Raw genomic sequence first — 12,500 nt, 5'->3', positions numbered from 1 at the left:
GTTCCTCCAGGGTACCAAGCAGTACAGTAAGCACCATAAGGGAAAAACTGAGTGGGATATGTGAAGGTCTAGAGAGGATCAGTGAAAACGGAAGATACACCACCCAGTGCTCGGTCGTGTGGCACATACTCGAGTATACAGGAATTCTGAGAACGAAAGAGCCGAGTGCTAAGGAGAGAGATTGCATCTGTAGGGGGTCACCGATCAAGTTTGTGAGGTACAGGACGTGTCACCCTATTCAGTATCTGGGGGAAGCAGCGTGTGGCAGGGCTGTGCTGATAGCTGGCAGGACTGCTGGTGCCTGAGGGATTGCACACATAAAAAAGTGCCATTTGTTTTTTATTACTAAAGAGCTCATATTCTGACCAAGGATATTTTACACTGCTTCTTCTTACTGTTTTTTTTACATGGAGAAGGGGAGAGAGACAGAAACATCGATGAGAGAGAAACATCGACCGGCTGCCTCCTGCATGCCCCACACTGGGGATTGAGCCGGCAACCTGGGCATGTGTCCTGACCGGGAATCCAACCAGCGACTTCTCAGTGCATGGGTGGACGCTCAGCCACTGAGCCACACCACTGGGGCTGCATTTTTTTTTTACCAATTAAATTGATTCCTGAGGCACAACATTTTAAAATAGGAAATCATTATGTGATTCTCTCAGTATGGGTGCCAGAACTGTTTCCTGCCTCATTTTTAACACTCATGAGGTAATACTTCTGTGTTTGAACATGTGTTTCAGAAGCAATGGGTATTAGTTTTTAGTCATGAGGCTCATTTATCCCCTCACCTCTGCCATGTCCACCCATACACAAACACCGTTCCCAACACAACACATAATCACATCTGAACACAGGCGCATATACTGTGGGTTAGCCTGATAAAACAGAGAATGTAATCATTGTGCTTGCTAGCAGTTACTGGAAAACACCCTCCCAAAGAGTTTATAACCTGGAATGAATCATACATAACCTTCTTTGAAGCCAAAGCAGGTCCCAGGTCAAGGCATGTCTTTAACCACAATTCTAAGATGTTAGTCCTGAGTATTTTCTCTGAGTCAGTGCTTAAGAAATTGAATTGATAATTGACTGCCTAATCTAGTCACCCTCCAGACAGGATATAAAAGGGGAATAACAATGCAGTTCTATGAGGCATTTGGGAGTTACGTTTATTTATTGTTTTTACAAGTAGTATTTTTAATAGTACTCTATAAATTATCCTCTCTGTGTCAAACTGCCTCAGATTTCATCACCACTATAAATGCTTATTAGTAAAAAACAAAAACATGCTACAATCTCAGTGTCATTACAATAGCAAAGCAAATGAAAACAGAATGTGTATAACATTTTCTTTAAGAAAAATGCATGTTTATAATTACATTTAATCATTACCTTTCCTGATAGACTTTGTCACACCAGCATGACTTATTTTAACAAAACAAACTCAGTTTTTCTGGCTTTTACTGTTCATATACTTTTATATTCATTAAATAAGAATACTTTTATTTGTTTGTTTTTAGTTAATATTCACCTGAGGATATTTCTCTACTAATTTTTAGATAGAATGGAAGGGAAGGAGGGGAGAAAGAGAGAGAGAAACATTCATGTGAGAGAAACACATCGATTGGTTGCCTCTCACATGACCCCAACAGGGACCAGAAGTTGAACCTGTGACTCTTTGATTCGTGAGCTGATGCTCTAACCTCTGAGCCCAACTGACCAGGTCAAATAGGAACACTTTTTTAATGCTTTTTTAAAAGCTCATTTTTAACTGAAATCACAGATTCTGAGCAGCTCTGAAAAAAATCTAATGATTTTTTTAGAAAAGATGTGTTCCCTCTACAGGTGTGACATTACCCGGGTAGCAATAATTTTTGGTTTCTGTGACCAGATTTCTTTTAAATTTCACCTAAAGTCTTATTGTGCCTTTAAAGTCACTTTTTAAGATGTAACTATCACACTACACATATTTATCTTAAACAGAGATCAGTTTCTTTCTCTGGTATATGTTATGATTCTGCTCAGTTCATTGCCATCTTCTGAGGCTAGTCTGACCAGAGCAGGAGTATTTCTGCTACTAGCTTCCCATACCTTCTGATCTCCGGGACTGATTTTTCTCTTGGCTGAAGAAGAGCCAAGACTCACATGTCCTAGGTGCTTCCCAATACTAGCCGAATCATCTCTGGAGGATCAGGTTGGTCAGCAGGAGGGAGCAGGTTTGGAATTTTGCTGAATCTGTCACTGTTTGTCCAGGAACGCAGACATGGAGATGACTCTGGAGCGAGCAGTGAGCATGCTTGATGCAGACCACACGCCACCTGCGAGGATTTGCGTGGCAGCCACCTTCATACAGCATGAGTGCTTCCAGAAATCTGAAGCACGGAAAAGGGTGAGTAGCATCTCAAGTGCATTGCAAAGTGAGCACACTCTCCTGTCTATTATGGCAACCCTGCAAACCGAAACCAATAATCTGCTTACATTCTTTTAATATCTTCATTGTCAATTTGAAAGAATAAAATAAAATAATCTTTATCGAGAGTTTTTAATTTAAAAGAAAATATACACTCATTACCAAAAAAACTTCCTGCAATTAAGAAACTTAGAAAGGAAGTCACTACACAAACCTCCCCCTTCTCTGTCTGTCTCCTTGACCTCCCCCTTTAGAAACATCCCAGAGGTCATGTCAGTAGTCTATATACTTTCAGGTTTTTCTGACAGAGGGTGTGGGGTGGCAGGGAGGAGAGAGTTTGTATTTTACACTATTCAATATATATATTTGTTGTTGTTAATCCTCATCTGAGGATATTTTTCCATTAATTCTCAGATAGAGTGGAAGGAAGGGAAAAGGGAAGAGACACACATCAGTGCAAGAGATACACATTGATTGGTTGCCTTCATTTACATATCATAACAATGGTTCAGTGGACAACATGTATCTTTTGGTACTTCCACAGTGTTCCTGTTGGACAGATTCCTAACATAGCTCATTTTATGTTTGTTTTAAAAAGTGATAATTTGTGTCTGCGGGGGGGGGGGGGGGATCATAGTTCAAAAAGGTATGCAGTGAAAAGTGAGATCCTTCCTACTCCAAACCCCAGCTTACCTCCCCCCCCCCTTCCCTCTTTCTCCTACTCTCCCATTGTCTCCTCCAGGGACCCTTCCTCCTTCCCTTTCTCTTTCTCTCTCTCTTCTCTCTCTCTCTCTCTCTCTCTCTCAATTTCCGGGTGTCTTTCCAGAGATACTAGATGCATGTAGAAACAGTTATTGGAAGGTATGAGGTGTATGTTTAACTTTTTAAGAATGTCTGTTGGTTGAATATCTGTTTTTATTTGAAACAAAATCACAAATGGTAGCAGATTATTTACAGTACTCTGTGCTTTGTTTTCATTAATATCTTGAAATCGTTAATATATCTTAGCCCTACTTTATTTTTTAAAACTGCTGCATACATTTCTGTTGTATAAATGTACCAGTTTTGTTTATTCATTTTTAAAATAACTTTATAAAGGTACAATATGACAAAGTTTTGACATATGTTTTGGCACTGTGAAAAATCATCACAAATAATGAGCATATCCATTACATCCAAAGTTTCCTTGTGCCCTTTATAATCCATACATCCCACCCCTCCCCAACCCACTTCCAGACCCTAGATAACCAGTGATCTGCTTTCTGTTGCTGTAGGTTATATTGATTTTCTAGAATTTTATATGAATAAAATCAGATATTTATTATGTATGTAATTTTGTCTGGATTCTTTTACTCAGCGTAAATCTTTTGAGATTCATTCATGTTCTTTGTATGAAGGAGTAGAATTGTGTGTGTGTGTGTGTGTTACTGTGTGGTATTTCATTGATGGATACACAATAATATGTTTGTCCATTTACCTGTAGATGTACATTTGAGTTTTGACTATTACAAATAAAACTGCTATGAACATATTTGTTTAAATGTTTTCATTTCTCTTGGGTAAATATCTAGGAGTGAATTGCTTGGATGATATGGTATTAGGTATATGTTTAACTTTTTAAGAAATTACCAAACGGTTTTACAAAGTAGCTGTGCCATTTTACATTCCTAAGAGCAATGTATGCAAATTCCAATTCCTCCACTTCCTTACACTTGATATGATTCTTAACTTTAGCTAATAGGTTTGCAGTGGGATTTCATTGTCATCTTAATTAGGACTTCCTAGTGACTGATGATGTTGAGCATCTTTTCACATGCTTATTTGCCATCTGTATATCTTCTTTGGTGAAATGTGTGTTCAGATCTTTTGCCCATTTCTCATTAAGGTTTTTTGTTTTCTTACTGAATTTAGATAGTTCTTTGTATATCCTGGATATGTCTTTTTCCAGATATATGATTTGGAAATGTTTTCTTGTAGATGTGCTTTGTCTTTTCACTCTCTTAATAGTTTTTAATTTTGATGGAGTCTATTTTATCAATATATTTTCCATTGTGGAGCATGCTTTTCACGATATATCCAAGAAATCTTTCTGTACTCCAGGGTCACAAAGATAATCTCCTATATTTTCTTCTATAAGTTTTATAAGTGTTAGATTTTATACTTGGTCTGTGGTCCACTTGGGATTAATTTTTATACATATAACAAGATGTGGATTGAAATGGTTTTTTTTTTTGTTGTTTTGTTTTTAATCCTCACCCGAGGACATTTTTACATTTTTTGTTCAGGTAGAGTGGGAGGGAGAGAGAGGAACAGAGACAGAGAGAGAAACATCGATGTGAAAGGGACACATCGAGTGGCTGCCACCCACACAACCCAACCAGGGCCGGGGACAAACTGCAACCGAGGTACGTGCCCTTAGCGGGAACCGAACCCGGGTCTCTCAGGACCGCAGTCCGACGCTCTAACCGCTGAGCCAAACCGGCCAGGGCTGAAATGGCTTTTAAATATAATTTATTTATTTATTTTTTTTATCCTCACCTGAGGACATTTTTCTATTTTTTGTTCAGGTAGAGTGGGAGGGAGAGAGGAAGAGAGAGAGAAACATCGATGTGAAAGGGACACATCGAGTGGCTGCCACCCGCACGACCAACCAGGGCCGGGGACAAACTGCAACCGAGGTACGTGCCCTTAGCGGGAACCGAACCCGGGTCTCTTGGGACCGCAGGCCGACGCTCTAACCGCTGAGCCAAACCAGCCAGGGCTGAAATGGCTTTTAAAAAAACATGTATGTACAGTTTTTCAGGAACCATTTGTTGAAAGACTTTCCTTTTGGTACTGAATTGTTTTTGTGCCTTTGTTAAAAAGAAATTGAGCCCTGGCCGGTTTGGCTCAGCGGTTGGAGCGTCCACCTGCGGTCTGGAGAGACCCGGGTTCGGTTCCCGCTAAGGGCACGTACCTCGGTTACAGTTTGTCCCCGGCCCTGGTTGGTCGTGCGGGTGGCAGCCACTCGATGTGTCCCTTTCACATCGATGTTTCCCTCTCTCTCTCTTCCTCTCTCTCCCTCCCACTCTATCTGTACAAAAAATGGAAAAATGTCCTCGGGTGAGGATTAAAAAAAAAAAAAAAGAAATTGATCTCACCCTGGGCAGTTTGGCTCAGCGGTTAGAGCATCAGCCCCAGGACCAGAGAGTTCCTGTTCGGTTCCCGCTAAGGGCACGTACCTCGATTGCAGTTTGCCCCTGGCCCAGTTGGGGTTTTGTGGGTGGCAACCACTCACTGTGTTTCTCACATCGATGTTTCTCCCTCTCTACCTCCCACTCTATCTGAAGATAAATGCAAGGAATTGATCTCATGTGTGACTCTTAATGGACTGTGTATTCTATTCCATTGATTTGTTTGTATTTATGCAATTGCCACACTGTCTTGATTACTATAGTTTTGTGTTAAGTCTTGAAATTAGGTAATGTTAGTCCTCTTTGTTCTTCTTTTTCAAGTGATTTTGCCTTTTCTAGATCTTTAGCAGTCCCATTTGAATTTTAGATTCAGCTTGTCAATTTCTACATTTAAAAAACCTCTGGGTTTTTTTTGAGATTATATTGAATCTGTAGATCAGTATGTGGAGAATTCACATCTGAACAATATTGAGTCTTCTGACTCAACAGGCTATATTTCACAATTTATTTAGATCTCTAATTTCTCTCAGCATTGTTTTATTGTTTTTTACTCTAGAGGTCTTCAATATCTTTCATCAGATTTATCCCTTAAAGTATCATATATCTAAATAGTTTTACAAATGGTCAGGGTTTGTTTTGGTTTTTTTTATTTCACTTTTTGATTATTCAAAGCTAGCATATAGAAATACAGTTAATACAGTTGATCTTGTATCCTATCAGCTAAATTCTCCTATTAGCTCCAGTATCAAATTTTAGATTCATCAGATTTTCTACATGGATGATCATGCCTTCTGCAAACAAATACCGTTTTGTTTCTTCTTTTCCAATCTGAATGTCTTATATTTCTTTTTCTTTTGTCTTCTGGTACTGGCTAGCACCACCAGCACGTTGTTGAAATGAAGTGAGAGTGGCACGTTGTCCCTTGAAGCATTCAGTCTTTCTTTCACTATTAAGTGTTGTGCTCCCTGTGGATGTGTTTATTATTTGGAGAGATTTAATCTAGGGAAATTTGTGGGATTTTTTTTTTTTTTTAAAAAGGAAGAAGTTTTATGTTTTAGTATTTTTAACTTCATTTTTTTTTCTTTTGTTTTTTAAAAATTGAGACATAATTGACATATAACTTTTTAGTTTCAGGTATACAACATAATGATATGATATATGTATATATATTGCAAAATGGTCACCACAATAAATTTTACTACCATCCATCACCACACAGAGTTACATAGTTTTTTTTTGTGATGAGCACTTTTAAGATTTACTCTCTTAGCAACTTTCAAATATAAAATACAGTATTATTAACTATAGTCAACCAAGCTATACTCATGACTTTTTTATCCTTGAAAGTTTGTACTTTTTCACCACCTTCACCCATTTCAGCCCCCCTCCCCCCCTCAAATACCCATCTTTGGCTACTACCAATCTGTTCTCTGCATCCAGTGTCCATGTTGATTGGTTGTGCATATATGCACATTTTATTTGTTTATTAGATTCCACATATAAGTGAGATCAGATCATATGGTATTTGTCCTTATGTGAGCCATTTCACTTGGCATAATGCACTCAAGATCCATTCATGTTGTCACAAATGGCAGGATTTCCTTCCTTTTTATGGCTTAGTAATATGCATATATATGTTAACATATATATGAATGTATATGTTATATATATTAAATGTTACATATATAACATAAAGTGTTATAGATGTAATGTTTTCTTTATCCATTCATCTATATGTTAAGTGTTATATATATAACAAAATATTACATATATATAAAACATTTCCTTTTTTTTTTTTTTGTTAATCCTCACCCGAGGATATTTTTCCATTGATTTTTAGATAGCGTGAAAGGGAGGGAGGGAGGGAGGGAGGGAGGGAGGGAGGGAGGGAGGGAAGGAGAGAGAGAAAGAGAGAAATATCAATGTGTGAAAGACATATCAATTGGTTGCCTTCCGCATGACCTTGACCAGTGCCAGGGATCAAACCTGTAACTCAAGTACGTGCCCTTGCCTGGGAATTGAACCCACAGCCCTTCAGTCCTTAGGCTGTTGCTCTAACCACTGAGAAAACCATCTAGGGCTAAAACATTTTTTTAAATCCACTTTAATGAATTTTTTTTATTTAATTAATTAATTTATTTTTGTTACAGATGTTTTTCCTTTTTCCCCCACTGATTCCCCCCTCCCCACCCCTCCCTGCCCTGTCCCCAGCTTTGTTGTCCATGTCCATTGTTCTAAAACATTTTTGTTTAATCCATACACTTAGGTTGTTTCCAAAAAATTTTTTATTCAGAAATTATACAGCTAGGCCCAGCCGGTATGGCTCAGTGATTGAGTGTCGACACAGGCACCAAGAGGTTGCTAGTTCGATTCCCGGTCAGAGCGCATGTCCAGTTTGTGGGCCTAATCCGCAGTGTGGGGCATGCAGGAGGCCACCAGTCAATGTTCTCTGTTATCGATGTTTCTCTCTCTCTCTCGCCCTTTCTTTCTAAAATCAATAAAGAAAGAAAATTTTTAAAGAAATTATACAGCTATATTTGTAAAGGATAATAACTTGTGATTTTCTTTTGTAATGTCTTTGTCCAGTTTTGGACGAGAGTGATACTAGCCTAACAGAATAAATTGAGAAGTGTTCTCCTCCTCTTCAGTTTTCTGAAAGACTTTGATTACAATTTTTTTCAGATAAGAAATCTCCTATTGTTCTTATTCTGCCTCTGTACATAGTGTGTCTCTGCCCACCCCCAGCTTACCCACCCACCCAAATTGCTTTTAAGATTTTCTGTTTATCTCTGGTGCTGAGCAGTTTGGTCACAACATGCTTTGGTGTAGTTTTCTTTAGGTTTCTTGTGCTTGGTAGTTCGTGAGCTTAAATATGTGGGTATCTACTGTTCATCACATTTGGAATTTTGGTTAGAAATGTTTCAACCATTATTTCTTCAAATATTTTTGCCCCTTCTTTGGGAATGCTAATTACCTACATATTAGGCTTCTTGAAGTTGTCCCACAGCTCATCCATACTAATTTTTCTTTTTTAGTTTTTTGTTTCTATGTTTCCTTTTGGATAATTTTAGTTGCTATGCTTTAAATTCACTGATCTTCTGCAATTTTTAGTATGCCATTAATCTTATTCAGTGTATTTTTGTATTTCATAAATTGTAGTTTTTATCTTTAGAAGTTAAATTTGAGTCTTTTTTGTATCTTCTATGTCTCTACCTAACATGTTTCTTCTATCCCCAAGATCTCTGAACGTATGGAAACTGTTTAAATCGCTGTTTAAATGACCTTGTCTGTTAATCCTAACATCTGTGTTCACTCTTGGTGGATTCATTTGATTGATTTTTCTCCTCATTATGGGTCATATTTTTCTCCTTTGCATGCCTGGAAATTTTTCATTGAATTTTATTTTGCTGGATACTGGATTTTTTTTTTTTTTTTTTTTTCCTGTAAATAATCTTGAGCTTTGTTCTAGGATGCAGTTAAGTTACTTGAAAACAGTTTGATCCTTTCAAACCCTGCTTTGGAGATTTGTTTGATGGGACCAGAGCAGTATTTGTTTCTAGAACTAATCAGTCCTCACTTCTTCAGGCAAGACACTTCTGAGGACTCTACCTAATGCACCATGAATTAGGAGGTTTTCTGGCTGGCTCAGTGAGAAGTAGGGCTCATGCGCCTGTGTGAGTAAAAGGAGCTGCTCCCCTAAGTCCTTCTAGGTGGTTATTTCCCTGGCTTCGGGCAGCTTCCTCACACACATGCATTTATTAATGCTCTATTGAATACTGGAGTGGGACCCTCTGCAGATCTCAGGGGTTGTCTTTTTGTGCAGCTCTTCTGTGGGACTCTTCCTCGCAAACACTGACCGCTTAGGCTCTGCACTCCGTCTCCTAACTTTGCTTGTTGAAATCCACGTGTCGTCTCCCCGCCGCACCACAGCCTGGGAACGCTCTGTGGCAATGGTCTGTGGCAGCAGTAAGACTCCCCGTGCTTGTTCCCATCGCCTGGGGATCACTTTCCATCATTACCCCATGTCCAGTTATGAAACCATTGTATGCTTTGTCTGGTTTTTAAAATTGTTTCATGCAGTAGGTAAATTCAGTCCTTTTTACTATTGAATCATTTTAAATTTTGATAAATAACTGCCTAATCACTCCTTCCTCAAATTGTACAAATTTATACTCCTACCGACATTGTGAACTATTACTATCTTAGGATATTCTTTTTGTTGTTTGCTTTTGTTAATCTGAGAAGCAGAAAGAAAAAGGCATCTCTTTAGAATGTGACATCTTTCTTACATAATTACATAAATTATGCCCTTTATGTATTATCTACCATTTTTAGTTTCTTTAAAGTAAAATAAGAACTTAATAGCACTAATTCATATTAGTGCAAATCCTTCTAGATTTTTACCTTTTCTCTAGTCTTTTGCATTAATTTTGTCTACAAGTAATTACAGAGCTTTTTAAAGTTCTTCACTTTATCTACTCTTTTCAAAGCATTCAGATTAGTTCTCAGAGAGAACGTGCTCTTTTCATACCTATATTTCCTTCCTTTTCAGAATAGGTAAATAGTTTGCATTATTGCGATAACAATTATAGTTGACGTAAATACATTGGGAAACAAACCTAAGTTATTTTTATTAAACATGTAACTCAACTAGTAGAAATAGGAGTGCAAAGCCCAACATAGAGTAACTTCCAGCTTTGCTATTATTCAGGGAATCAGTAGATTTCACAGAAGGAAAAGAAAATGTGGCTAATCCTGCAGATCAGGTCATTGGAGTCGGACAGAAGCACTTCAGCTCCAGTTCACTATGGGACTGCAGTCAGGGTTAGGCCAGGGCTGCTGTCATCTAGAGACTTGAGTGGGGCTGGAAGATCTGCTCCCCAGGTGGCTTCTTATATAGTTGGAAAGTTGGTGGTGGTCATTTGCAGAAAAATAGAGCTAAAAATTAGTCCTTTATATGGCTAATTGAAATAAATGTTTAAAACTTTTTTATCCCCAATCTTTAAAAACTGGGCATTATTATGTGTACTTTTTTTAAAATTTTTTTTTATTTTTTTTTATTATTGATTTTAGAGAGAGAGGAAGGGAGAGGGAACAAGAGATAGAAATATCGATGAGAGAGAACATCGATTGGCCGTCTCCTGCATGCCCCCCACTGGGGATCAGGCCCACAACCTGGGCATGTACCCTGAACAGAAATCGAACCGGCGACCCTTTGGTGCATAAATCGATGCTCAACCACTGAGCCACACCGGCCGGGCTATGTCTACTTTTTGTAATTTAGAATATTATAAAATGAAATTACTTGGATTATCATTTATTACCAAAGTTGGGGTAGATTGTCCCTGTCTCTTTTTTATTTTTATTATATTTTATTTTATTGACTTTTAGAGAGAGGAAAGGGAGAGGGAGAAAGAGAGAAACATCAATGCGAGAGCCAAACATCCATCAGCTGCCTCCTGCACACCCCCTACTGGGGATGGAGCTGCACCTGGCATGTGCCCTGACCAGGAATTGAATCAGCAGTCTTTTAGTTCACTGGACCACCCCAATCAGCTGAGCCACACAGGCCAGGGCAATTTTCTCTATCTTTTAAATTACTGATTTGATTATAAATATTGTTTTGCTTAAATATAGAATTACAGCAGTGCTTACCTTCCTAACTCTTATTCTGTGATGAGTCTAGAACAAAGACTAATTTTGAGAATAATGAAACAGGAAAACTAAAAACATATGCTTTGTAGAGAATCTAAGAATTGTAATGTTAGAACCCCAGAACATTAACAAAATCTTGCTAATATTAAGCATGATGCTATCGTTTTAAAAATTATGTATTAAAGACAATTATGATTTGGGCATAAAGATCAAAATTCTAAGTCATAACTTTTAAAACCAGTGGCAATTTTTTAGTTCTTAATTTATGATTATGACTCTCAGCATTTCACACCGTCAATCACTCCCTTCTTTTTGAAACTTTCTTTTTTTGCCCCAGAGTTTCTTGGTTATTTTTCCATCTTTCTGGCTCCTTCAGGTTTCCCTTGTGAAAAATACCCTTGTCCCTTAAATATGCCTTACATGTCTTCCTGGGACTTTTCTTTCTCAACACCATCTTTTGACCTGCCTCATTAACTTCCGTGGCTTCCATTAATGTGTGATCCCGTGCTGATGACTCAGAGCATCTCCAGCCCGTCTCTCTCCCCTGGGTTCCAAACACATCTATTTCCTAGACTTCCCACTAAACTCAGCATCAACTTTATCAAGAAATATGAACACGTTATCTTTTGCTTTTCTTCTCTATTATTCAACCCTCCTAAACTTGTTCTTCCTGCTGGGTTGAAGTAGGACTCTTGGTGGTTTGAGCATTGGTACTCAGGAGTCACTCAGGGATGATTTGAATCCTAGCGCCCTAATTACCTGGATGGCCTCAAGCAAGATATTTTGCTTCCCTAAGCCTCAGCTTTGCTGCCTGTAAAGGAGAACTAGTCGGCCTACTACGAAGAGTTGTGAGAATGCAGTCAGATAATGGTGCAATGCCTTCCCGGAATAACTCAGAGAAGAATATTTCCTCTGTGAGCTAGTGGTAGCTCACCCAGGGAGTGGGTACAGCTCATCCCTGTCACAATCATCCCTGTTAATCCAGCTGCCTCCTAATTAGTCTCCCTTCCTCCGTTCTTATCCATTCCTAATCCATTCTCTTCACAGCACCCAGGAGACCGTCCAGTAGCTGCCCTGTTTGTCTGCAGGATAAAGAACAAATTCTTAATTTAATCTGCAGGCCCCTTCTTAAACTGGTTTTATTTTTATGCCTGCTTCAGATCTCATCACGGAACAGTGACTGCCAGAACTGTTTTGTAAAATTTTATTATAAAACTAATACAAGTTTATTATAAGAAATTTGAGAACTTAAGAAAGAAAAA

General features: G+C 38.4%; 1 protein-coding gene across 1 annotated transcript in view; it reads left to right on the top strand.

Annotated features, from left to right (window-relative positions):
- PKP2 (plakophilin 2) overlaps positions 1–12,500 on the top strand; it is an 89,552-nt gene that overhangs the window by 20,672 nt on the left and 56,380 nt on the right. The window contains exon 4 of the mRNA XM_036251891.1: positions 2,254–2,389. Coding sequence (XP_036107784.1) covers positions 2,254–2,389 — 136 coding nt within the window. The remainder of the gene's footprint in view (positions 1–2,253; positions 2,390–12,500) is intronic.

The sequence above is a fragment of the Molossus molossus genome, unplaced genomic scaffold (genome assembly GCF_014108415.1).
Source record: "Molossus molossus isolate mMolMol1 unplaced genomic scaffold, mMolMol1.p scaffold_m16_p_10, whole genome shotgun sequence".
NCBI classification, from domain to species: Eukaryota; Metazoa; Chordata; class Mammalia; order Chiroptera; family Molossidae; genus Molossus; species Molossus molossus.
This window is presented reverse-complemented; position numbering and strand designations above follow the sequence as displayed.